Source organism: Herpailurus yagouaroundi, unplaced genomic scaffold (genome assembly GCF_014898765.1).
Source record: "Herpailurus yagouaroundi ecotype Mexico unplaced genomic scaffold, PumYag 141, whole genome shotgun sequence".
NCBI classification, from domain to species: domain Eukaryota; kingdom Metazoa; phylum Chordata; class Mammalia; order Carnivora; family Felidae; genus Herpailurus; species Herpailurus yagouaroundi.
Window position 1 is genome coordinate 13674718 of NW_024412396.1, and position 27998 is coordinate 13702715.

At 41.2% G+C, this 27998-nt stretch overlaps 2 protein-coding genes across 7 annotated transcripts in view; both read left to right on the forward strand.

The window, feature by feature from the left end:
• PRORP (protein only RNase P catalytic subunit) overlaps positions 1–5433 on the forward strand; it is a 135695-nt gene extending 130262 nt beyond the window's left edge. For 3 of the 4 annotated variants that reach the window (XM_040476930.1, XM_040476932.1, XM_040476931.1), the window contains 3 exons: positions 614–762; positions 3439–3634; positions 5125–5433. In XM_040476930.1, the coding sequence (XP_040332864.1) occupies positions 614–762; positions 3439–3634; positions 5125–5256 (477 nt within the window). In that variant the 3' untranslated portion in view covers positions 5257–5433. Of the gene's footprint in view, positions 1–613; positions 763–3438; positions 3635–5124 lie in introns of those variants that run through there. The other variant, XR_005790821.1, reaches the window with a different exon arrangement.
• Positions 5434–11469: 6036 nt separating this feature from the next.
• PSMA6 (proteasome 20S subunit alpha 6) overlaps positions 11470–27998 on the forward strand; it is a 30030-nt gene continuing 13501 nt past the window's right edge. The window contains exon 1 of one of the 3 annotated variants that reach the window (XM_040476939.1): positions 11470–11548. In XM_040476939.1, coding sequence (XP_040332873.1) covers positions 11530–11548 — 19 coding nt within the window. In that variant the 5' untranslated portion in view covers positions 11470–11529. Of the gene's footprint in view, positions 11549–22672; positions 22844–27998 lie in introns of those variants that run through there. The other 2 variants (XM_040476940.1, XM_040476938.1) reach the window with 2 other exon arrangements.

A 27998-nucleotide genomic window follows, 5' to 3' on the forward strand; every position in this document is an offset into this window, starting at 1 on the left:
TGTATAAATGTACCAAAGCTGAGCTTGTTTTGGTTGAAACAGGGTCGGGAGTATAGGAACTAAACCCCATCCTCATTGAACCTCTCTGTCTCTATCCCAGTGGACTCTGCGGAACACACTTTAAAAACAATTCATTTTGGGGGCGCCTGGGTGGCTCAGTCGGTTAAGCATCCGACTTTGGCTCTGGTCATCATCTCACCGTTTGTGAGTTCGGGGCCCTGCGTCGGGCTCTATGCTGACAGCTCCGAGACTGGAGCCTGCTTTGGATTCTGTGTCTCCTCTCTCTGCCCCTCCCCCACTTGTACTCTGTCTCTCTCTGTCTTTCAAAAATAATTAAATGTAAAACAACAACAACAACAACCTATTTTGTCTATGCTTAGGAACCCCCCCCCCCACCAGACCCAATGTAATGTAGCCCGACCAGTAGGCTACAGTTGTAACAAAGAAACATTTGCTTCAGGCTTACAAAGATGCAGAATTGTTTTAAGGAATGTTTTCTCACCCCTTACCAGAAAAGAGTGTTTCACCATTGAGACTACCAGGTAGAAGAATCACTCCACTTACTTGACATTCTTCTCCTGGCCCTTTTGGGGACTGGCTTTGTGTTTTTTAGCTCTTGCATGTGGTCTCTCAACTAGCCAAGCAGAATCTGCAGCTGCTGGTCTTGGGCCGAAAGCACATGCTAACACAGCACTCCAGGTGGAGAAAGGATGAGATGAAAAAGGTGCAGAAGCAAGCCAGCTGCTTCTTTGCTGACAACATGTAAGTACTGAAGGCACTAGGTGAATTACACTAGGCTTCCATCATCTGCTTGTTAGTTACCTATTCTTGCCATTTTTAAAGTGCATGTGTCTGAATGTATATATGTACGTATATTCAGCCTCATTCTGAAAGAAGATTTGAAGCAGCTTACGTAAATATACTTTCTACAGCGGGATACATTTAAATGGATGATAAAATAAGGGTAAAGGAGAAATAGGAGGGAGATAAAGTCAGAAGTGAGATGAGTACACAGAATGCATGCCATAAGGTCCTACACAGATCATTTAACCAATATTGTATAAATATGAGCACCCTCTGTGTTCTTGGAAAACAGCAGTCGTTCATTGAGTGCCTGCCTTCTTGGGATGTAAATAGGTAAACAAATAAAAAGGTCATGTAATTCCAGGCAGTGATCAATGGCTAGGAAGACAATAAAGCAGAGTAAATAGATTAAAAAGGATTAGGTAGGGGGTAGGTCAGAGGGTAGTAGATGGGGTGGTCAGGAATAGCCTTTTGGAGGGGGCAAAACCAGAGGGAAGAAGTCATTTGAGAAAACGGGGGAGGGTGGATGGAAGAATATATGAAGCAGAGGGAACAGCCACTGTTCAAAAAGCCCTGAAGCAGGAATGTGTTTGACATGTTTGAAGAAAGCAAACAAACTATTGTAGATGAGCTGTAGCAGCAAGAAGGAAAAGCAGGAGGTTCTGGACTCAGAAGGAAAGGACCATAGTACAGAAGACCTGTGGACTCGGATAGGCAAGCGAGGAGCCTGGAATTTATTCTAAATATAAAGGGAATGTTGCTGTGAGCCACAGCTTCTCAGGAATCCAAAGAAACATGGAAAACACGGTGAGTGACAAAATGGTACAGTGTCCATAAAGAAGAAAGCAGAGGAGGGGCACAGACCCTCAACAGGACATGTAAACTTTTAACATACACCTAGTTTTACATCCAATTTATGCTGACAAAAGTTTATTTTTAACTTTGCCTGGATCATGTGTGTACCTCAGTCCTGGGTATAGGTTTCATTATGTTGAATGTGGTAGCTTCAAGATTTGTCAGTATTCCCCAAATCATTTATTCCTAAAAAGGTAAAATGACTCTGTGCATGGAACAGGGAGCTAACCCCTCGTTCAGATCCCAAACCAATCCCTTTTTCCTTAGCTAAGTCCTTTTATGTATTCACGGGAAGGGTTGCTTCTTTGTCTCTGTGAGTAGAAGGCAATAATAATACTCTTCACACTCACTTTAGGCAGAATGGGATAGACAAGAGGAGCACAGGCTTGGGAATTAGTCTACCCAGATTCATATCAGCCCTGCCACCTCCTATCTGGGAAGATGTTTCCCTCTGTGTCTTCATATATAACCCCCATGGGGTTTCTGTGAAGATTAAGTGAGATAATATTTGTAAATAATCCATGGAAAACTGTAGCAGGGCACCAAGTACTTGGAAAGCATATATGTAAGTGCCATCATCATCACTTTTATTTTTCTTAGGTGGAGGAACTGGATAAATGCAGTGTTACAACCAAGAAGCCTGTTGGAAATTGGTCTCATGCTTGGTTTGGGGCTTGTGTTTATTGTGTCTGTTTAAGTTCCAAACCCAGTTGTAAAGATTGATTCAGTGACCTCCTGTGGCTTTGGATTTGAATATTTAAGTTTTTAACATTAATTCTATTTTCCACTAATGTACCAAAGAAGCCTTTTCAAACAGATACTATACTATAAGAGAATAGTATAGTGAATCTCCATGAAAGTGTCACCCAGCTCCAGCAATTACTATCATTTTTCTGATATTGTTGCATATAACCCCCTACATTTTTTCTATTTTTCTTTCCGCTCTCTTTTTTCCTGGAGATTTTTAAGGCAGATAGATTCTAGTCATTTATCATTTCATTTGAAATAGTTGAGTATAAAATAAACTATAAATGGTCCTACTTTGAGTATAAAATAAACTATAAATGGTCATTTGGATCAAGGCATAAGACATACCACATGCTATAGTCCAAATCTCCTGAGCAAGGCAACTACTTGGCTGTTTTTACAGCACACATACTACAGTGGTAAGTGCTCAAGTGGAGGGTCTGTTAGAAACTCTGAGTCACTGGTTCATCTCATAGCAGGAGATGCCTTTGAGTGCTGATCTGGGTGACTACCCAGAAGCTTCTTTGAGATACCACTATTAGCTTTGAGGGCAGCCCATTATTTTTGGTAGCTTGCAAGGAAGTGTCATCCTGCCTTATTAATATTTTGAATATTCCTCAAATTTAAATGAGGAAAGGTGAGAAGGGGGGTGGCGTGGGTGTGCCCTGTGGTGGATAAGGCAATAGGAACAACACCTTGGGCACACAGAGAACCAGGGTTCTCTGTGAATGTGAAGAGAAAGTCATTGTTAGAATTCTTCATTTTAGTGGGAGAGCCCACTACAGTGGACCAAGTTGAGCATTTGCATTCCCTTCCATTTAGCTTTCCAACCTGTGTTCTAGAGAATGCTGTCTACTAGCAAAGGACATGATGCAGGTAGTTTGTAAGCATCACTGAGATCATGTCAGTTAAGAATGCAGAGCACCTCTGAGGAAAGTAGATAGAGTAAGAAGTAAAAAGCGTGGTGAAGAATGCCATCCTCTGCCTCCTTGGGGCTGTGCTTAATTGTATTCTTTCTTATGCCTGGCTTAGCTCGGCAGACGACCCATTCCTTCTGTATGCCACGCTGCACTCGGGGAACCACTGCAAGTTTATCACAAAAGATCTGATGCGGGACCACAAGGCCTGTCTACATGATGCCAAGACCCAGCGCCTCTTCTTTAAGTGGCAGCAGGGCCATCAGCTAGCAATCATTAATAGGCTTCCAGGATCAAAAATAACCTTTCAGGTATGTTATTTGTTCTCTACATAATGCCAACAGAGTCAAGTACAGTATATAGTCACAGTATATAGATAGATAGTAAGAATGTGGCATAGTCAAAGAATGTTGCACTTAGTTGAAGGTGCTGAATGCTTTATTTTTCTCAGCTGTAGTTTGGTATTTGGGATTAGCCAGTTCCTGGACACAGAAAGTCTGCCAGAGCAAAAGTTTCCATAGACCAGCCTCACATCACATTAATTGACATATCAAAAACATCTGAGATGTCATCAATTGTGACTTCAGTTATGCCACCGATTATAACTCCTCATACATGTTTTTTATTTTCCTGAAAATTCCTTATCCCTTATGGTTCGTCATATTTCTGCTAAGTAACTCTTTTTCCTGTTAGTTCACTTCTGCGGCATGGTCTCAATTGAGTTCTCCTTTGGTTCTAGTTTAGATCCCTGCAAATATGAGATCTCTTATCTCTTGTGTGAAAGCAAAGGGAAAAAATCCAAAGGCAAGCTATTATAGAAAAATACACTAGCCAATGGTACATGTGGTCCAATGGTCAAAAAATATACAAAACAACAGCTCTATAGGAAAAATCAAGACTGGGGGAAACTATTCAGGACAACTGACTTGGTTTCCTCAACAACAACAGAATGACAAGAAAAACAGAGATGGAAAGTAAAGCTCTAATTAAAATTAACAGATAATTCAGTCACGATGTAATAACCTAATTTCAACTCCTAATCGAAGAAATCGACTGTAAAATATATGTACACATATTTAATAATTGGGGAAATGTAAATAGTAGATATCTGATGATAAGGAATTATTAACTCTTAAGTGTAATAATAGTATTGATCTGATATTTACAAAATAGATCCTTAAAGGTACATACTGAGGGGCGCCTGGATGGCTTAGTCAGTTGAGCTTCCAACTCTTAATTTCGGCTCAGGTCATGATCCCAGAGTCCTGGGGTCGAGCCCCACCTCGGGCTGCACACTGAGCATGGAGCCTGCTTCAGATTCTTTCTCCCTCTGCCTCTCTCTCCCACTTTCTCTCTCTCTCACAAATAAAAATAAAGGTACATACTAAATATTATAGAAGAAGGGATATGATAGCTGAGATTTGCTTCACAATAATCTTGAGGGGTGGTATGGATGAAATAAAATTATCCATGAGTTGATAATGGCTGAAGCTGGGTGGTGCATACATGGGAGTTCATTATACTATTTCTCTATTTTGTATATATGAAAATTTTCTTTCAGTCCAAATATAGACTCTCCTGTAGAGAGTCTTTAACCTTAAAGATGAACTGTCCCCCAAAAAAGAAACCCCTAATGCTAGGGTTCATCTTCACAGAGCTAGCTGCTCTTTGAAAATCCATTGTTAAGTAAGACAGAGAATATTCCTGAAGCAAACTGAGAAGTTGTCAGAAAAGAAAGGGAAATGGCCAGGTAACCCCTCTGTGTTGTTCTCAATGTTTGGCTCCCTTTTTAATTCAACAGCATATCCCCAGTTATGACACAGTGGTGCAAACAACTGGAGACTCATGGCACATACCATATGATGAAGACTCGTTGGAAAGATATTCCTATGAAGTGCCAACCAAATGGCTGTGCCTTCACCGAAAGACATAAAGACTATACCCCATGCAGAACTTGTGTTTGGGTGCCCTTCTGGTTGGCATCAGAGCTCTTCAGTCAGTGCTCGCTTAGAGCATTGCTCCTGTGTGATCCACTTTGTCCTGTTCAGTCCAGGTGTCAACAAATTGAGGGTTTTTTTTAAATTAAATAAAATATAATATCTTTTCATAAGCAGTTGTATTTGTATTTTTTTTTTTTTTACCAGCCATTTGTTTTTGGAGAATTTATCCATAGTTGGGGAAGTCAGGGCAGAGTGAAGTCTACGTTTCTCCTGTCGGGCCAGCTTGGCCATTCACTTGGACAACAGGTGCTTCTGGTATCCATTTTGCTACCCCTGACCTCACCTTCCAGGTCCACAAATAGCAGAGCCAATGCATCTAGGCCTAGGCTACTCATGTTGTTTCTAAACCCCTTCTACCATTTCTGGCATGATCTCATCCTCTACACATGATCTGCTACTCACACTGAATCACTTATGGTCCTCTGTGATAAACTGGCCAAGAAAACAGAAGCTTATTAGCAACTTTTACTTACCACCCAATGATTTGAGTGGGAGAGAAAGGAGCAGTTTGTTCTCTTTAGCCTGTGGTCATTTCTTCATTCTACAATGCCTTTTCAAATTGGTTCAATATTTTGTGAACACTATTAATTCCATCACTCAGAATATGAGGGCTTTTTAAAGGATACAGATTTTTTTTTCATTTAATCAAGTTTGACTTAGTTTAACAAAGTGATTAACTTTTCATGTTTGCCTCTCTTTTACTTCCTTGCCAGCCTGCTTATACCTCACTGGGCCTTAATTTTAGCTGGAAATATTCATGTCCACAATACTTTATGTTTTTTCTTTATTTATACACGCTGTATGATTTAATACTCAAGAATAGGCAAAACCGGGGGCACCTGGGTGGCCCAGTCAGTTAAGCATCCGACTCTTGATTTTGGCTCAGGTCATGATCTCACAGTTCGTGAGTTTGAGCCCCACATCGGGCTCTGTGCTGACAGTGCAGAACCTCTATAGGATTCTCTCTGTTTCTCTCTCTGCTCCTCCCTCATTTGTGCACTCTCTCTCTCAAAAATAAATAATAAATGAACTTAAAAAAAAGAACAGGCAAACCCAGTCTATGGTGGTAAAAATCACAATAGTAGTTGCCTGAGGCAAGAGCACAAGAGACCTTTCTGGAGGGTGATATAAAGTTCCCTCTATATTGATCTGGGTGATGCTAACTTAGGTGTATGTGTATACTGGTCGATTTATCACACTACTTAAAATGGATGCCTTTACAACAATGTAGCTCAAAAAACATTAACCTTAAAAAGATAGTTATTGGGGCTCCTGGGTGGCTCAGTCAGTTAAATGCCTGACTTCAGCTCAGGTCATGATCTCACAGTTCGTGAGTTCGAGCCCTGCATTGGGCTCTGTGCTGACAAGCTCGGAGCCTGGTGCCTGCTTCAGATTCTGTGTCTCCCTCTCTCTGCCCCTGCCCCATTCGCGTTCTGTCTCTCTCTCAAAAATAAGTCTTAAAGGGGCGCCTGGGTGGCGCAGTCGGTTAAGCGTCCGACTTCACCTCAGGTCACGATCTTGCGGTCCGTGAGTTCGAGCCCCGCGTCAGGCTCTGGGCTGATGGCTCAGAGCCTGGAGCCTGCTTCCGATTCTGTGTCTCCCTCTTTCTCTGCCCCTCCCCCCTTCGTGCTCTGTCTCTCTCTGTCTCAAAAATAAATAAACGTTAAAAAAAATTTTTTTTAAATAAGTGTTAAAAAACTTTTTAAGATAATTATTTACATGAAATAAATACCTCACTTACATAAAGCCATATACACAGATATAAGTAGGGTGTGTATTATGCACAGAGAGACTATTCAGGAAAAACACAGGAGGGGAATGTTTCATCTCCTTATCCATTTACTGGATCCTACTCTGCTGCGTGCCTAGAAAAAATAGCTTTCCAGAAAAGTATGCAATAATTTGAAAATCTTGAAGATCAGAAAATTCTCCTACATCCAATCTGCTTATTTTCTAAATTTCATAAACTACAGACAGAAAACTGTGTTTTCAGTGAGTTACATTTTTTTAAAGTAACTATCATAGTTTTTGGAAAATTTTTAAAAAAGAGAAATGTGTTTGTTAAATAAGCTTATCTGACAGCCTAACACAAATACCTCACAAGGAGCACATGGAGATGGGGGAGAATACAAAAGGAATCCCAGAACTTTGAGTGAACCTTGAAGAACAGACAGTCCAGCAGTAGCATTTTATAGAGGAGGGACAGACCCTGAAAGATGAAATGGCTTCTGTGGATCCCATAGCTAGTTCGTGGAGACATTTCTTTTTTTTTTTTTCATTTTTATTTTTGGGATAGAGAGAGACAGAACATGAACGGGGGAGGGGCAGAGAGAGAGAGAGAGAGAGAGACACACAGAATGGGAAACAGGCTCCAGGCTCTGAGCCATCAGCCCAGAGCCTGACGCGGGGCTCGAACTCCCGGACCGCGAGATCGTGACCTGGCTGAAGTCGGAGGCTTAACCGACTGCGCCACCCAGGCGCCCCCGTGGAGACATTTCAACTGTAACCCACCTTCCCTGATTCCCAGCCAAATAATCTTCCTTCTCTACACTGTGATTTAGGTTAGGGTAGTTCATAAAAACTCAAACAGACTGAATCATAGGGCATCCAGTATTTAGATTGAGGGACTTAGCCACATAAGAGAAAGGGGGAAGAATGAGAGCAAAGAAACAAGGAAGTACCTCTTTAAAGGGTCCACATTTGTAGAATGGCTCTTCAGTGTACAAAATTGTGTCAGGGAAATTACATTATTTTTGAACTCTTTAATACTGTTAAAAAATACAACTCTGGCTCAGTCTGAAGAACATGTGACTCTTAATCCCGGGGTTGTGAGTTGAAGCCCCACGCTGGGTATAGACATTACTAAAATAAATAAATAAATAATTTAAAAAATCCTAATTTCTGCTTGAGTTGAGGTGCATCTGTTCTTTGTCCAGGAGTAAGGGAATTCTAGGGCTGCTTAGTGTAAATGACACTGACACAGGACACTGAGGAGTGCAGGGATCTTCTGAAGGAAGGGAGCTGGTACCAAACACTTAGGCTGCCCTTTTGTATTCTGAATGAAAAAGAAAAAAAGCTACCAGTTAAGCAAAGTCTGAGACAATGGGAAGAGGAATTCTTTTAAGTTATGCTCAAGGGGGCCTCGGTGGCTCAGTTCGTGAAGTGGTGAAGCAGTTAAGCATCAGACTCTGGATTTCAGCTCAGGTCATGATCTCACGGTTCATGAGTCCCAGCCCAACATCGGGCTCTGCACTCATAGTGCAGAGCCTGCTTGGGATTCTGTCCCCCTCTCCCTGCCCCTACCTTGCTTGCTCTCTCTCTCAAAGTAAATTAAAAACAATAAACTAAAAAAAAAGTTATTTTCTGGATTAATAGTGTCTTTTAAGTCAGCTATGAACAAATGAAGGCTTTGAAAGGGCAAATGAAGGCTTTGAAAGAGCATTAACTCTGCCACTGGAAAATACCTCCAGGGGCGCCTGGGTGGCTCAGTCAGTTAAGTGTACGACTCTTCATTTTGGCTCACATCATGATCCCAGGATCATGGGGTCAAGCCCCATGTGGGGCACCGTGCTGACAGCATGGAGCCTGCTTGGGATTCTCTCTCTCTCTCTCTCTCTGCCTCTCCCCTGCTCATGTTCTCTCTAAATCAATTGATCAATCAATCAATCTTCTAAAGTGCTTTGTGTTTCCCTCAGAAATGCTCCTGAATTTATACTCTCTTTGCCTCCTGCCGTTCTCGGACTGAATAAAGAGAAGATCTCAAAGGGGAAGCCTGAGTTAATTATTCTCTCAGGACTACATTGACACTACCTCACCTCACGTGTCTTGTTCTTCACATTAATTTGTGTCTACAAGTTTGCATTTAAATATAATTACTTGCTCTTTGGTCCTGTAGCAGGTTTCTCATTTTTTGAAAAATTGTCCTAATGTATTATAAAATACATCATATATGTTCACGTTGGATTTCTTTTTCCCTAATAGCTTCATTCTAAAGCAGGAATGGAAAGGAAGAGTGTGTTATATGGGCACCTGAATTCTGTCCATCATGGTGAGTCTTATACTCATTTGCTAAAAATTAGTATTATCAGGGTAATTGAGGGCAAAGCTAAATGGAGTCCAGATCTGGTATTTCAGCCGTCCTTCAGTAATTTGGAATTCCTAGAGTGAAAAACACCTAAGGGAGCCCTTGTGGGAATGACTGGGAGTATAGCCAACATAGACCATTGTGAAGATATGGTGATATTTCTTTTTTCTTTTAAATGTTTTTTTTTTTTTTTTTTTTAATTTTTGAGAGAGAGAGGCAGAGCATGAGCAGGGGAGGGGCAGAGAGAGAGGGAGACACAGAATCCAAAGCAGGCTTCAAGCTCTGAGCTGTCAGCACAGAACCTGACACAGGGCTCAAACCCATGAACTGTGAGATCATGACCTGAACTAAAGTCAGACGCTTAACCGACTGAGCCACCCAGGTGCCCCTATTTTTTCTAATGTTTATTTATTTATATTTGAGACAGAGTGTGAGCAGGGGAGGGGCAGAGAGAGGGAGACAGAGAAACCTAAGCAGGCTCCATGCCATTAGTGCAGAGCCTGACACGGGGCTTGAACTCACAAGTTGTGACATCATGACCTAAGCTGAAACCAAGAATTGGACACTTAACCGACAGAGCCACCCAGCCACCCTATTTATTTTGAGAAAGAGAGAGAGACAGCACATGAGCAGAGGAAAGGTAGAGAGATGGAAAGAGAGAATCCCAAGCAGGCTCCGCGCCATCAGCGAGGAGCTCAGCCCGTGAGATCATGGCCTGGGCCAAAATCAGACATCGGATGCTTAACTAACTGAGCCACCCAGGCATCCTGAAATGGTGCTATTTTGATTTAGGTATTCTTTCAGCAAATGGAGTTCTCAGTAAGAGAGACCAGGCAGCTGTTAGCGCTCCCTATAGCCCACAATGAGTAGGGTTCTCAAGTAAAATATAGGACTAGGAGTTAAATTTGCATTTACATTTTTTTAGTGTAAATATGTCTCAAGTATTGCAGGGACAGACTCATACTAAAATATTGCCTATCTGAAGTTCACATTTAACAGGGCACCCTATATTTAGTACATCTGACAACCCTAGGTGAGACACACATGGGAGGGTGAGTGGTAGTGGGGAATGAAGCATCTAATAGCCCAGTAGTCTTACAGGAGGCAGGAGGGAAACAAGGAGAAGAAAGGAGGTGAGTAAAAGGCACCTGAGAGAGGAAGGAAAGGCAAGAAGACCAGCTTTTCCCTGCTGGTCCCAGCTAATAACAAATCTGCTTGAATGTACACTCTATAAGCAAAGGGACTTCCATTTAGAGAACTACTTAGAAAAAGCCATAGAAAGCAGTGAGATGAAAAAATATAAGAGATGGGAACACCAATGAGTAAATGCAGTAAATCTGGAGAGATAGTCTTTAATTTTCTCTTGTCATGTCTATTTCATTTGATGTTTCAAAATTCCCTGAAGCTCTGCCACTGAAAAATACTTCTAGGGAAGCTCTGTCTTCCGAGATTTGTTCTTTGTTGGCAATACTCAGTCTGACGGATGCTTCCAGAGACCCTACATACACAACTTGCTTTCAACCCGGAATTGAAATAAACAGGAAGACAATTATCTAGTAGTCATTGATGGCAGCCAAAAATAGTTTGTACAGAGTCCTCTCAGTTCACTATTATCAAATGGATTAGGTTATTAAGTTAACCACGATAATTTATTATAAATAACAGTGTCATATGAAGGGGTTTTGGTAGTTTCTGACAAGAAATGTGATGGAAATTTCAACCACATTAAAATGATTACCCCACCATCTCTTTGGTGTTAATTAAAATCCAGCACAAAAAGCAAATGCTGGAAAAATCACTGCTAGGGACTTAAATTTCTACTATGGTAGAGACATAAATTCATTTCTGAAGAGACTGGGTCAGATTGCCCTATCACTCTCAGCTAGACTAGAACATTACTTGGTATCAAGCTTAGTTCACATAGAAACCTTTAAAATTGAACAGATTTCTTTTGCTTTCTATGACCACATCAGAACAGAGAATGTCCAGGTTCTGATAGGTGCCAGTGGAATTCTCTCACAATTCTGCTGTTCCTTGGGCTGTCCGGGGCAGAGTGGTGTCCTGGCCTGGGAGAAGAGAATGGGCCTCCACTTCCATGAAATAGGTTCCTTTGGAAGTGGTCATGGCAGGTCTTCCCGAAGGTAAGTGCCCTGTTGCTTAAGATGTACTGAACTACTAAGTCTTTTTTTTTTTTTTTTTTGTAAGTTTATTTATTTTTTTAAGTGATCTCTACTCCCAGTGTGAGGCTCAAACTCACAATCCTGAGATCGAGCCACACGCTGTACTAACTGAGCCAGCTAGGTGCACCTATTCCTAAGTCTTTAAAAATATATTATTCTATTTTCCTCATTTCAGTGACCTTGTCCTAGAATCCACAGCTGCATTTTTTTTTTCTATCCCTTGCTCCAAAGCTGGGCTGTCTGTTGCTACTAAGCTTTTATACATACGTAGATATGTCTATTACATACATATGATTTTTTTAAAGGATCAATTCTCTGTAAACTCTTTTGTAACTTTTTGTTCACCTGAGAGAAAATGAAAACGTTTGTATGGTCTTCTACCATTTCTTCTTTGTATACTCTAATCATAATAATGTAAATTTATAAAGAGAGCCAGCCAAGTTAAGCTAGGGCTGTTGTATACCATAAACTACTACTTGCAGAGCTATATACTCATATACTACTCAAGGCTTCCTTGTGTTCAGAAGGAAATTTGTGTTCCAGGAAGCTGTCACTCTGATAGTATCTATTGATTCAAATTAAGGGTCATGTCCTTTGGCATTTAGTCTTATTCTGTGGCAGGAGTAGTCAGATCTTTGAAGAAATGGATCTTTTCCAAGTTAGGCCCTCTGATGTCCAACTGCTAAAGAAATAAACTCTAGTCAGACCAAGTTTTTGAAGAGAAAGTCTCAGGAAGGATTGCTGCTTTACACAGATAAAAAGGGCTTTTTATCTTTTAAAGCAAATCACATGGCTCTTTTTGTTCGTTGACCCACCAAGGGAAGTTTATGTGAGGCAATCAGTATTGAACAGTTTGTGCTTTATAAATGTCACCAGATTTTTTATTCTGGTCCACTGCCATTATCCCCGGAGATCTAACACCACTCATATGTTGGTCTTGTTTCTTAACCTCTTAAACCTGGTCATTTTTAGCCCCCTGTGAGATGGCCAACCTGGACCTTTTAAATTACTTAAAAGTGTTCCAGGGGTGCCTAGGTGGCTCAGTCAGTTAAGCACTGACTCTCAGTTTGGGCTCAGGTCCAGATCTCACGGGTTGTGAGATCAAGTCCTGCCCTTCATAGAACCCTGTGCTGATTGGAACTTGCTTGGGATTCTCTCACTGTCCCTTCCCCTCCCCAACCCCCACCTGCTCTCTGTTTCTCTCTCTCAAAATAAATAAGTAAACCAAAAAAAAAAAAAAAAAAAAGGTGTTCTACCTTCAGGATTTCAAACTTTTAAGTTCTTCATTTTGACCACAACCTCTTTACCAGCCCCACTCCTTCATCCCAACTACCAGTTCCTTGGTGTATTCTTTGGCCCATCCCTTCCTTACCTAAAGGCCTCTATTGTCCATCCCCATCTGCCTTTGCTTGCCTTCTTTTGTTCCTTTCACCTCCTGCAGCATCTTACCTAAACCTAATTTTGGACAGCCCCTAACCATTCCACTTCCTCCATTCCTCCACACAAGTATTGCTAGAAAAGTCATGAAATTATACAGCTGGACCTTCACTCTCATTTGAAGATCCTTGTTTTCATCTTTAATTGAATTCCCATTAATTTCCTGAAGGAGCTCTCTCACCCTTTGCAATATTAACTTGAAAAATGGCTTATCTCCTAAAACCTCCATTCCCTTTTCTGTTAATTGGGAAGATGGGCTACAGCAGTACTTCTCAAACTTTAATAGACATAGAATCATCTGGAATCTTGTTTAAAATGCAGATTCTGATTTAACGTCTGGTGTACCAAGTGATGCAATGCTACAGACCATATTTTGAGTAGTATCGTGAGTAGCTTCAAGTGAGCTCAAGCTTATTTTAAAATAATAATACAACAACACTCATGAGTCTGAGTCCTGAGTCATAACCTCACTATTCTCACTGTCAGCAGATGACTTAACTAAGATCTACAAGCCATCTGCAATCTGCTGAAGCCTCTTCTGCAATTTTTGTCCTTTCCAGTAACTTTCCCATCCTGAACTTTTCTCCTTTTTCTTTGCTAGGTTACTTTTTCCACTTGCCTCCATTCTGTCCCTTCTTGGTGGCTTGAGACCTTGTTCTCTTCAGTTAATCCCTTTCCACTGGCTCTTTTCGCAGCTAACTGCAAATACCTTTAGGCTTGTAGCCTGACATAAACCATGCCTTGCTAGGGTTAGTATAATAGACAAACATCTCAAAGGTAGGCGCCATCTCTACCCCTGGTTTCTTTCTAATTCCACATTTGCAGCTGAGTATCTCTACCTGGGTGGCCTGAGGACCTACAAACTGAACCACTGTGGGAACCACTCATCTTCACCCAAAGCAACTTCCTGCCTTACTTTGTTATTTTTTCTTGTTCCTTTCCCCTTACTCGCATACCTACTCAATTAGCAAATTGTGTTGATTTATACCTTCAAAATGTCTGTTGCAGGCTAGTCGACTCTTGACTGTCTTTCAAAAAAAAAAGTTCTTTTGTAAAGCTTTGTACCTGAAGATGTTCATAATAGTGTTACTGATGATAATAATAAAATTGGAAATAACTAAGTGCTCAAAACAAGGGAATAAAAAAGTAAATGTAGTTTTTAATGTTACAGTGACTAAAATGAAACTCTGTGTGTTGGCATGGATTAAATGAAAAGCATCTACAAAATGGTATGTCTAATATGATCCTATTTTTTAAATAGGAGGGAAGGAAAGAGATACCTGGAGAAATGTATCTTAAATAACATTTCATTGTGCTGCCTGCCTGGCTCAGTCGGTAGAGCATGCAACCTTTGGTCTCAAGGTTATGAGTTCAAGCCCCATGTAGGATAAAACATTACTTAAAAACATAAAGTCTTTTTAAAATTAAAAAAAAAAAAAGAAGTAACATTGTATTGATTCCAAAATATTAATAGGTATCTCTGGGTGTTAGAACTGTGGATGATTTTTACTTTCTTCTTTTCATCTCCTGCACAGCCTGAAATTGTTACAATATATGTGCTGTATTCCACTGAGGCACAAATACAGTACATACTAAGATTCCCAGATGAATGTGAGGTACATACACAGATTTTACAAAAAGAATAAAGAAGAATCTGACTCACAACCTCTGGCCTCTTAGCCAGGCCAAATATATAAAAGAGTCAGAGGAAAGAAAAAGATGAAGTTTCTTTAGAGAGCCATTGCCAGGCTCTGAGTTGTGTCCTCTGCCCCCAGGATCCCAAGAAAGATGCTTCAGCAGGAGGACTTGGAGAGCCTCCTACAGTATGGGTGACCCAGAGTTCTGGTGCCTGAGAAAGCTGAAGCCTTTGGGGATGGGGCCTGAGTGTGTCTGCAAATATAGAAGATGACAGAAGGGCCAAAAAGCAGTATTGGAAAGGGAGTCAGAGGCTCCCTTGAGTCAAGGCCACTGCCTTGAAAGGTTTCCCAAGGGCCAGATGGGAGCCAGATGTGTTGGGGTTGGGTTGTCTTGGGCTGGAGAGGAACTTCTGGATGCCCAGAGGGTTGAAGAAGTTGCTGCAAGTAGCCACCTACACATAAAGATATACGGCCCTAAAAGAGTGGCCAAGAGAACAAGCATCAGCTTTAACCAGGCTCACCAGAAGCACCAGCTTTAAGTAGCTGCTAGGCCTAGAAAACATTAACCATTCATTCTTACCTACCCTCCCATCCTAGCCCTCCACTGTCCATCCTCCACCTTGGCTGGGGGCAGAATTGAACCAGGAGTGACTGAACCAGAAAAGCCAACCACGTTCCCAATCCCTTTCCGCTGGGAGGCTTTAATCTGAAACCAACTTAAGCTGGCAGATTAGAAATGATGCAGTGCTGTTTGGAATTTTTATTGTTCTAGAACTGGATATTCTGATTTCTGAACTGAGACTTCATTTATTACTTAAAGTGACCATGGAACTGCATATTGTCTGAGGAACAGCAAAGTAATGGGACCTGCCAGGTTTTCGTGTAGAGGAAAGAAAGATTGAAGAAAGGGTGGGAGAGGAAAAATCAAATTGGAGTTGTATCACAATCTGTTCATCAGATTCTGTTAGCAGAACACAGATGCCTACTTCCATCATTTCTTGCCCCCGCAAACTTAAACACTACCTATTCTAACAGTATAGATTCATTCTGCCTGTTTTTATACTTTATGTAAATGGAATCTTCAGGATGTGCTCTTTTGTGGCTGGCTTCTTCCTTTCAACATTATGTGAAGTTCATCCATATTGTTGCATGTAACTGTATTTCAGTCATTTTTATTGTTGTACAATGTTGTATAGTGTGAACACCACAACTATTGATTGTACCATTCATGGGCATTTAAATGCTTCCATTTTTGCCTATTACAAATAGCACTGCTTTGAATAGTATATTACTTCAACAATAGGGGGACAGCTATTTAAAAATCTCTTGTAAATATTCTTTCCCTTTCATAACCATTACTACCACCCCAGTTCAGGCCTTCAGAAACATTCACTTGGACTATTCACAATAGCCTCCTGATCGATATCCCCATCTATATATAGTTCATCATAAACAATGCCACTAGCTTTATATTCCCAGGGCATAGTTCTAATTATGCTGCTTCCCTTAGTCCAAAACATTAAATATTGGTGCGCCTGGGTAGCTCCATTGGTTAAGCGTCTGACTTCGGCTCAGGTCATGATCTCACAGCTCGTGAGTTCGAGCCCTGTGTCAGGCTCTGTGCTGACAGCTCAGAGCCTGGATCCTGCTTTGAATTCTGGGTCTCCCTCTCTCTCTGCCCCTCCATCACTCGCACTCTGTCCCTCCCTCTCAAAAATAAACACTAAAAAAAAAAAAAAAATTTTTTTTAAAGCAAAAATATTAAATGTCTCCCCATTGCCTTCCAACCAGAGCCTAAGTTCCTTAGCTTAGGCATTCAAGGCCTCTTCCTTGCATTTGTGTCCTAATCTAGAAAATTTGTGAGTCCTAGTCAAGCTACGCCATTGCCATGTCCTAAGCACAGGCTTTTTTTCCCTTCTCTGCTTCTCTCTTCGTGTCACTCCCACTCCATGTTACATCTTGGTGCCACTGATTGACATTGCTTCCAACAACTAACACACCTGGAGGATTTCTTGTCTTCCTATGCTAAGCTCACATATACTTCTTACAACAGGAAGTGTACATTCCCTATGGCCCAAGGTAATTTGCCATTTACAGTGCTCTGTTGGAGTCTACCTTATGTATCACGAACTGTTAGTGTTGCTTTTAGTCATGTTTCATCTTCCCCACTGAACTCTGGTTCTGGTGGGGCCCTTGTCTGGTTCATCTCTGTGCCTCCCAGAGCAGCCAGCCCAGCTTCTTACTCATAGAAGGGGCTCAATACATGTTTGTTGAATGACTTTGGAGAAGTTGTTTGAAAATATCTTCCTGATTTTTATCTCCAATTCCCACTTCTCCTTTGAGTGAATTCCCCTCTTGCTCCATGGTATTTTGTGTGTGAGCTGGCTAACTCAAGAACATAGTCTTTGGTGTCTGATCCTTTGATCCTCAAGAAATATTAACTTCTCACTGCCACCCTCTATAATCATTACCATGTAAGCCCCCTGTGTCTTATATGAATTCAGTATGATGTATTAGGCATCGTTATGTACATGCACTGTGATAACTGGAATAAAATTTGCTATACACCTGTAAGACCTCATTCCAGAATTTTTACTCTTGGAAATGTTTTAGATCTCTTATTGGTTGATTTTCCAAAGTTGCCTTTGTTTGACCACTGTGGACAAAATGCATTTGGGGTGAAATTTGGGGATCTCAACTCAGGTCCATCAATCATTTCAAAGCAAGGAGAAAATAAGACTGGAGCATTCTCTTACTTTCCCATCAATAACTGGCTTCTCAAAACTAGTTCCTAAATTAGTGACTGAAAATATTGGTTATAATGATCAGAAACCTCATTCATTTGCTGTCTCCCCTGTTACTACCCCGAGAGAGGCTGGCTGATTCTGAGCATCAGAGATGACTTAATTTTGTGGTAAGAAAATAGGAATTAGAGGAAGCCAATTAGGAAACCTCAAGGAAGAGGAAGTGTCTCTAGGCTAAAGGGAAGGCTGCTGAGTCTTATTTCCTCTCTGTCCTTAATTCGGTCTCTTGGTGCTGGCGAACTTCTGTACCTCCCTTTCCCCACCTGATTAGGGGGCTGGAATGGGGGTAAGGGTGAGGGTGGCGAGCAGAGGGAATGAAGTTAAATAACATTCCTAAAGACCTCAAGATGATAGGTATGAAAATCTTATCAATGAACTAATTGATGCTTACAGTTCCCACGCCCCTGTCCACAGCCGTGGGTGAGGCTGCATGTGTGTGGGACAGGGTGGGTAAGAACTGGCTGCTCTCCAAGTTAAAATAGACTTTCACTTCTGAACAATAGCAGAGTGCAGTGCAGGTTGGTGCAGTACTTGGTTTTCTTCTGTACTAGGGTGAGATCAAAGCAAAATAGCCAACAATCCAGTCCTTTATTCACCAGTGGCTCCCCTTTACAAAGAGAGAAGCTGAGTTCAAGTCTATTAGTATGTGACTTATTTTCACAGTTGTGGTTAATATTTTTTTCTTTGTGCCTTTAAGGCGGGTACAGCATGCTTGCCTGTTTAAGAAACCGAGGTCATGGTCATCAGGTAGTCTGTGGCAAGGCTCAGATTGTAATTCAGCGCTTCTGACACTCAGAGCCTGACCATGTTCGAGACTCAGGCCCCTCCCTTCCCCTTCAGATTTTTCACTGGAACATTTGCTGTTCTCTTAAGCTATGCAGGGCTTCCTGTGTTATCATGCCTAAGGGGAAGTTGTATGTTAAAAACCACCAACGGTTAAGCCCAAGACAGCTGGGGTCTTCCATTGCTTCTTCCAGTATTCTGGGGAGACCCATGAGAACTCTCAAGTGTTTCTCAAGACCTTTGGCTTCCAGAAACAAGAGATCAGTCGAGCACTGCTTCTTCATTTAAGGAGGGTTTGAGAAAGCAAGAGAAACGTCAAAAGTTGTAAGAGGATAATACTGACGTTGTTATAGCTAAAAATCAAGGGTAAACTGAAAGCTAAAGGTTTTGGCTCTAAAAAAGAAAAAAAAAGTTTTGGCTCTATATAAGGGAAGGTGGGGGATTCCTGGATAGTTTTAGTTAAATGTCCTTTGGGTTAGGCTGATGCAAGTTTATTCCCTTTCATAGCAAAGGACAACATTCTCAATATTGGCGATGACTAATAGAATCCAGGCACAGAATTATATGGACTGGTAAGGAAAGGATGGAGCGGAATGGAAATGACAGTTGTGTGACTGCTCTGTCGACAGACATCATCTCGTACCCACCATTGGTATTGGAGGATGAGAGAACCACACAAGATGTTACGGACAAGGAGGCAGGGGAGTGTTGCTTTATTGGAATCTGGTCACGTAAAGGATTTGAAGGACTTTCAAGTAAAGGCATAATCAAGTGCTTCATGTAAGTCACAGAAGCACACTTCCCCCACATTTGGTGCATTTGTCGTTTTCTGCCCATAAATTATATAGAACTAGAGTACAGAGACATCACTTTTCTCCTTCCCAGAGACTCAGCCAGAATGACAACTCCCAGGCAGCCAACCATAGCTACTGGAGGAAGAGCTGTAGGACTGACATTGCTGTGAGAACGATACAAATAGGGAAACATACAAATAGAGCCAGGTCCCTGCCCTCAGTCCCCTGAGAAGCACCTGACTGGGAAGTCTGGCCAGGGAGCTGGGCAGAGGTCTACCTCCCTCCTACTGTCCACCCAAGCTGCTACATCCTGAGCTCTGTCCTGGCTCCAGTTGACTTTGGGGTCCCTTAACATCAAGAAATCCTCACTCTCCTAAAATACTGTTACCAGTGTTGATGGCTAACTCACAGGGCATTGTGTTTCAACATCTGCTAATATCACATGGAAACACAGATAAGCTCCATTTTTATATTCCCTGGGCTCACTGTAAGCTAAGGGCTAAATTCTTATCTTGCCTTTAAACACCACGTGATTCAGCATGTCTGCAGTCACTGGGAATCTACGCTGCCACTTTTTACCTTTGCCTTGTGGGTAACCCCAACCTTCCACCTACCTCCACCCCCAGGGGAGAATGTGGGCCTTGCCAAATGGAGGCCCCCAGGAGATTTTCCAAGACTCACAAGATGTCAAGTCATCTCTAAAATTTTTCAAAAAACCAGAAAGTCATTTCAAAAAGTCTAACTTGGTGGCCCCACAGAGAGGAAGATCAAATTTTCCACAAAGACACAGCAAGTCTGCCCCCATAGGCCTGTGTTAAAGCTACAAGAGTATTGACGACTTTGTGAAAGCTCCCTAACCCAAGGGGGAAGTCCACCTGGGTGAGTAGTTTGGCTGCTGCTTGGCACCCAGTGGCACATACTCAGTCTGCTTCCAGGGGATTTCCCTTAGCAGTGGAATCAGCGAGGGGTTTGTCTTTCAGAAAGATTTCCCAGAGGAATTCATTTGTGTATGGGGAAAAAAATCTCAAATTCTAATATAAAATCTCTGACCTTTTAGGTTTTTGAAATTTGGATTTCTCATTTATTCACAACTCTCTCCAAATTAGGAAAAACAAACATAACAGAAAACTCAGATAGTGAGCATGCATATCCATTGAATGATCTGAGTGCTTACTTCATGCTAGACATGGTTTGCCATTGAGGATACACTGGGGAGCAAAATAAATGTGCCCACTGCCCTAAGGGAGTCTAATGTTCTAATTGTAGCTTTCAGTTTGTGTTTGTGTGGAAAATGAGGTTGATTCTTTCCAGGTTGAGTACTAAAATGTATATACCATCTGAAATCCAATGCCTCTTTCAGGGCCCAGCTTAAATGTAACCTCAAGAAGGGATGAGGATTTCTTTGAACATGTGACATTCTAATGGCTTCCAGTGTCTGTGATTTTAAATATCCCATCACTGCATGGCAGTGGGAATGAAAAGCAGACATATCCTATCCCATAGGAATAATCAACAGGATTTGGTAACTGACCAGACAGGAAAGCAACAATAACATAAACTGTTTAATGCGCCCGGTCACGTGCTAGGTACTTTGTTTAGTTCTTCACTTGCCTTCTCATTTAATCGTCACAACAGCCTCCAATAAAGTGGATCTTATCCAAAATTAATAGATAAGGGAATCCAGACTTAGAGAGTTTGCATAAGGTCACATATCTAGTAACTGCCACAAATGGCATTTAAATCCATATTTAAATAGAAAAGGATGTACTCCTAACCCCGATGCTGTAAGGGATTCATTCATTCAACTAGTATTTATTGAGCACTTGATACATGCTAGGCATTGTTCAAGTTGCCTGAGCTACAGGAGTGAACAAAGATTCTTGCCCTCATGGAGCAAGTGGGGGGTGGGGGCAGTGGGGGTGGGGTGGGGGATGGGACAATAAACAGTGAACAAAATTATGAATTACAGAACAGAAAAAAAGAAAATGAAGGATCAGGATACTATAGGGACAGAGTAAGAAGTTTTGAGGAATCAAAGACTGCTGCAAGGTTTGGGTTCTGAGTACTTGTAAAGTGTGGTACAAGGGGCGGGAACTGGCTTGGTGGGGGAAGAAATGACATGATGAGCTCTGTTTTAAATACATTGGGTTTTGAGGTACCTTTTGTCTCAAAGTGAAAAACATCCCACAGGCAATTAGATAAGAATGCGTTCTGGAGAAGGGTCCAGCTAGAGACATAGGTTTGGGAGACATTAGCATGGGGTGGGGGTGGGGGGCTGTTAAGGCTGTGCAACTAAAAGAGTTCACCCTCCTTAGTAGCCTTACAGAGAACTCTTTATGACTATTCAGGTAAAGTCTGGTAAATTATAATACACTAGCGTTGCTCAGAGTGTGAGGAAAAAAGCACCCAAAAGGTCAGGAGTTGGTCCTGAGGGTAGGGTAGGGACCTGCGGCAGAAGTAAGGGACAACTTTTATCGGTACACTTGGAAATTAGAGCTGGAAAGTACCCTGTGTGCCAAAGATGTTGTATGCATTTAGTATTATCTTAATCATGTCTCACTTTTGGACTTTTTCAGCTTGATAAAAATGGAGGTTTAATTTTTGAAAACATTGTTGACATTTGGGGTTTCCTTAAGAACTACTTAAGAGGGTCTTACACATTTTTTTCCTTTAAATGCAAAGTGAGCTTAGGAGAAAATATGTTAAAGAGGTAAGAATCCTTGCTTTAGTATTAACTTACAGCAGGCACTCAAGTGCCAGAAACCTTGGCAAAACCGGCCTCCCAGATGCACAAACGGGGGAGGTTAGGGACACCAGCCTAACGTCATGTTTTGCAATTCAATATTGGTTAAATAGGAGTGTGCCTTGGGGAAAAGTCAAAATAGGCACCGTTTTACAATTTGAAAAGCCACTTTTCCTCCCCGGAGCCACCCAGTCCGCTACTCCCATTAGTTCATTCAACAAATGAACAGGGCTATACTCCATGTCCTTTCCGTTCTTATCAATTAAAGCAACTTAACTTCATGATTCCTCATATTCCTCACCTATATTTCCTCAGTTCTACTTCTAAGACAAAACTGTCGGGATTGCTGGCCTTGCCTGGCCAAAAGACAGTTCTGTTCTTTCCAGTAGCTACTAGAACCCGCTCCCTTCTGTACCTAACATTAACGGTTACTGCCGCAACACCTGCAACGCATTTTCTCCTGTAGTAGGAAGAAAAGTGGATGGGTAAAAAGTAGATTAGAAAGAACGCAAGAAATCTAGACACAAGCTGGATACATACGTCCCCAAACTAACGAGAGACTTAAACACATCATCCATCCATTTAGGTCCCACCGGTAGGCAGATTATTACTCGGGGCCCCCAGAAAGCTTTTTCGTCCTTGCTGCAGTCCATTCACTTTCCAGATGAAAACTCTAAACCGCCACAACGCCAGTTTCACTTGGTATCTGCACAGAGCTCAGACGCGTAGCTGACGCAAGCGCTCACCGAAAACGCCCCCCACGCCGCACCGTCCCTGCTCTCCCCACCCCCCAAGAAGGGGTGTGGCCTCGGAACGCTCTCCGCGCCTGAATTGGAGCTGGAGTCGCGAGTTCCGCGCGTAAGAGCGGATGAAGCCGGCCGGTGCCCCGGAAGCAGTTGCTGCAACTTCCGGGGGGGTTTGTACGCCTGGTACGGGAGCTACGGGGCTCAGAAACAGTGCTTGAAATAGTGGGTGCGCCAACATGTCCCGTGGTTCCAGCGCTGGGTTTGATCGCCACATTACCATTTTTTCACCCGAGGGCCGGCTCTACCAAGTAGGTGAGTGAACCGAGTCCGCCTGTGGTCCATTCGAATTGCTCTGTCATGGTACGGCCTGGAACAGGCAGACGCGGCCGGAGTTTAGTCCGCGACTGAAGCATGGCCCGAGCTGGGACGGGAGAAAGGTCGAGTCAGGGTCCATTCCCAAGGTGTTCCCACGCCTGTCTGGAGGCAGGGATCGGGGGGCCCGAAGGCTGAAGGCCTCGAGCTCTTAAGGGCGAGAGGCCGCACCTCCTGGACACAAAGAGTTAAGGAAGGTAGGACTGCAATTCTGGACTCTGGTTTCTTGAAGCTTTTTCACTTGTTACGTTTTGGCCTGGATGGGCCCAACATCTGGACTTCTCTAAAGAATAATTGGCACCTTAAGTTTGCCATGAAAACACTCCTCTCCGTTTTCCTTTGTTTGCAACATGTACTTCCTTGTAGTAGTTAATTCCACACTGGCATTCAGACCCTTTTATGTGGAGGACACTGTGGCGGTCCTAGGGGATGCAAAGATGTCACACCCTCTCCTATACTGAAGCTCACAGCTTAAAGGGAGTAACATATAACGTAAACAAACGTATAAAAAGAAAAATAAAAAGTGCCAGATTACGAGGATCTACAGATCAGGACATCTTTGAAAAACTGGCAGATCGAGTGAGTGGCTGTCAATTCTGGAGCTGTTCTTGAAATTAGCATCCCCTTTTAACCCACATCTGAATGTTTCTAAATAGTTTAAAAGCTTGTTTTGAATTGTGGATGAGAAGTGGTGAACTAGCTGTTTCCTGAAAGACAGCCTTAGTGGAAATAAACCCTAAACTATATACCATTCATTCAGTGTAACAATATATTTTGTTGGATTGAAATGGTGTCAGGGATTCTTAATCTCCTGCCATAGGGAATTTAATTAATATCTGGAGAATCTGATTTACATCTGACCCCATGATCCTTTGATTTTTGAGTGAGTTTACCGCCACAGTGCTTTGGGGAGGACAGTAATACCATCTCTGGTTGGAAATCATAAGAGAGTTGACCTATAAATGAGGTTCTCTTCACCTGTAAATTTTAGAAATAGTTCAAGATAACTTGGAATGAAACTTACACAGTATATGGCTATATACTGTTTACAAGGTAGCAAGAAACAAGGGTAATTCAGTAACCCTTTTCACTCATCCTCAATCGAAAAATATGACCAAAGACAGAAGAAAGATAACTCCTCAAGGAAGTTTCATTTTTAGTTTCTTTCCCGAGTTTTAGAGAATTTTTCTGTATTGGACTACTGCTTTGAATGTTCTATTTTATGATTTTTAATATGTGAACAGGAAAAGTCAGACCTACTCTTTGCTTTGCTATATACCATATTGTGAAATCCAGCCAAAAAGTGGTCTTTAATATTTCCAGATTAGGTGAGTGGAAAGGCTGGATATAGTGTCAATTAAGTAATTTAAAAAGATTTGGAATGAAACATGTAGTCCAAAAGCTTAATCTCTAGACAGGATGACTTTAAGCACTGCCTTGTTGAATAACACATTCTGCTATTCAGGGCACTAATTAGATATTGCTACGAAAAGGAAAGTGAAAGAACAGTTAGTGTGAGCAAGCAGTATAGCGAAGAGGTCAGGCCCTGGAGCCTTACCTGGATTCAGATCCTTGCATACTGCATACTAGCCAACCTGGGCAAGTGATCTATGACATTAACATTAGCCTTAGTTTCAGCACAGTTGGGTTAACAATTCCTTCCTGTGTGCTTGTTTTGAGGATTAAATATGATGATACATGTAGAGTGCTTAGCACAGTATTAAATGCTCAGTAAATGTTTTTAGGTGCTTATTTGATTCTTTGGCTCATTTTTTTGGTCTGTTAGCTTAGTAGCTCTGTAAACATGGAGTATTTACTTTTTTATGGTCTATCCATACTTGGTTTTCTAGTGAAATATTTGTACATTATAATATTGTGAATGCTGTTGATGAGTTTATAAACTTTAGAATCCACCAGAGACAAAGTATATAAGAATTATGAGTGCAAATTGTTAACTTTGATAGTGGAAAAAAATAAAGCAAAAATGGGGAGGTGACTGGGGAAGGAAAGATTAATGGAGAGGTGAGTGTATGCTCCTCCTCTTCCATAGTTGGACTCAAAACATAAATGTAGTCTAAAGGCAATAATTTAAAAAATAGAGATACAAATTTAAAGTTAAAATGTTACCCATAATTACAAACTGTTGACAGTGTTTGCTCCCAGGGAGTAAGAGAAAGATTTCTCATTGTTGTTTGTACTCTTTAGTAACTACTGAAAATTTTCTTTTAATGAATGTATTCAGGATGTGTGTATGTAAAAATTGTAGAACTATACACAGAGCACCAGCTTCAGAAATCCCTAAGTTATCAATGAAGAAACTAAGGCCCAGGTGGGACAAAATAAACCTCACTGTTTTTGGGGCTTTTCTCTCCTGATTTTGCTGATCCTTTGCTGGATAGGTCTGGCAAGGGAGGAGAGGAGTGTCATTTGAATGTGCCTGCCAGGGGGATATGAGCACTGCCCAGTTGCTTCTAAGAAGGGAGTATACTGATAAGGAACAGGAAAGAAATAGACTGGTAGAATCAGACTGGATAGGACACTTTTCTAATCTAGAAATACCAGTCTGGCATAGTATCAAAGCCAGGATTCCTGAGTTCAAGTTCTTGCTCCACACCAACTATGAGAATTTTCTTCGATTTGTAAAATAGAAATAATAATTTCGTGTCCCTTATAGGGCTGTAAGGATTTAATGACTTAATAGATACAATGTACTTATTAGAACAGTATCTTTCACAAAATAAGTGCTCAATAAATGTTTCAGTGAGGGATGCTGTCAGGAAGAAATGAGTGGGTGATAAAAATGGAATCAAGAGTTTTATAAATAAATGGACTGGGAAGTATTTACTGTTTACATTTTTTGCTATTAAAAAAAAAAAAACAAACTCGTGTTAAAGTAGTATTTCTGGGGCACCTGGTCAGTCAGTCGAGCATCCGACTTCGGCTCAGTCATGATCTCACAGTTCATGAGTTCAGGCCTCACATTAGGCTCACTGCTGTCAGCCTGAAGCCCATCTTGGATACTCTGTCCCCTTCTCTCTTTGTCCCTCCCCTGCTCATGCACATCTCTCTCTCTCTCTCTCTCTCTCTCTCTCTCTCAAAAATAAATAAACATTAAAAAAAATAGTGTTTCTGAACCTAGACTTCTCATGCCCTCCTTGAATCGATTTGAAATTAAATGTCTGTGTACATAAATACATACATATTATAACTACACCAGAAAGTAACGAGATCAAACACTATGTTTTCAAACCTCATATACACCCTCTGCATCCCCACGCCAGTGCCAAGATTTCTAATGACCACCTGCTTAAAGATCACAGTTGTTTTGTCTTTTCATTTGGGAGAGCGCCCACGATTGAGTGGAGGAGGGGGGCAAAGAGGCAGAGAGAGAGAGGGGGTGGGGAGGGAGAGGATCCCAAGGAGGCTCCACACCCAGCGCAGAGCTGGATGCAGGGTTCAATCCCAGGACCTGAGATCATGACTTGAGCCAAAATCAAGAGTCGGACGTTCAACCGACTGAGCCATCCAGGCACCCCAAAGATCACAGTTTTAAAGAGGGTAATAGGTGGTGCTAAGGAATGAGATGCACTTCTCATTTATGTTCCAAGGTTAGGGAAAGACAGAAGAATAAACAGCTTCCAAAAATCTTACTAACAAAAAGTTTCTAGCATGCAGCATTGAAATTAAATAGACATATTTTGCAGAATACCTGCCTTGCCCCAGTAGAACAACCCTTTTTGTTTTTTTTTTTTTTTTCCATAACCAAACTTCATAGAATGTATAGATCTCTCATTTTTTTTATTTTTCCAGCCCCTGTTTATTATATGGGGGGAAAAAAACCCATATCTATCTCTCAAAACTCAGTACAGCATTTTAAACAAAATTATGGGTGGGGAAAATCTTGAGTATAGTCCTGTAATTGGCAGAACCTCAGAATCATCTATAGATGCCTTGCAAAGCCGATGAGTGTTCATAAAGGGGATATGCATCTCTGCTGTTGCAGGTCGTAGTATGAGCCATTGTCTGTATTGTGATTGTCCTGAACGTTTTATCACAGTATCTTTTATATTTTCCCACTGTTTTTTTCCTAGTACTATACAAATGACTCCCAGGAAAGTTGGGAAGGTGCTGGGAAAAAGTATAAGGAAAGAAAGTGAATAAGAGATGACTGTGAAATAGATAACTATACAAAACAACTGTTGATTTACCATTTTGTTTGTGGTCAAGGAAGCAATTTGCGTTCTAACCTTATGGTTTATTGTTAGGTTGAACCATGTGAAACTGCTGATATTTTACTATTTTTTTTTTTACCTATTAAAGTGATTTTCGTGGGTCAACCTAATACTTTACAAATATGTATTTTACTATGTATTTAAGGAAATGAAGACTTGAGATTGAGTGTAATTCATTATAATTTGTTCCATTTAAAAAATGGGAAATGGACTATCAGTTACTATCCTGCATAATTTTGGGCATTCAAAAACAGATTATGGAGATTAATGTAATAGTGCTTGCTAGTTTGTAAGTTTTTCTGAAATTTTACCCTAAAAGCCCCAATATTTAGTGATGGAAATAAAGTGTTTAATTACTATTTCCAATATTTGAATTCTGGCTTTAAAAATCAAATACACCTTTAAATGTTCCCCTTATGCTGTTCTGTTTTTTTCTTAATTAGCCTTCATGCTCCCCTCTGCTGTAAACTATATTTTTACCCTACCAGTGTTTCTTTAGAAGATACTTTTTACTTATTATGTTGTCTCAAGATTCTTTACTCCAGCAGTTTCCATTTTTCTGGAAATTACTATAAAATATATATTTTACACTGGTAATATTACAATAGGGATTCATTTATATAAAATTTTATTGGAAATTACAGTGCAACATGGTGAGTACTAAAATAACAGTACAAAGAAGGTTACTATAGAAAGTGACACATGGGCCACCTGGCTGGCTCAGTTAGTTGAGCGTGTGGCTCTTGATCTCAGAGTTATGACTTCGAGCTCTATGTTTGGTGTAGAAATTACTCCAAAAAATAAGAAATAAAAATCTTAAAAAAATAAAAAAAGGAAAGAAAGTGACATAGCCAGGGAGAGCC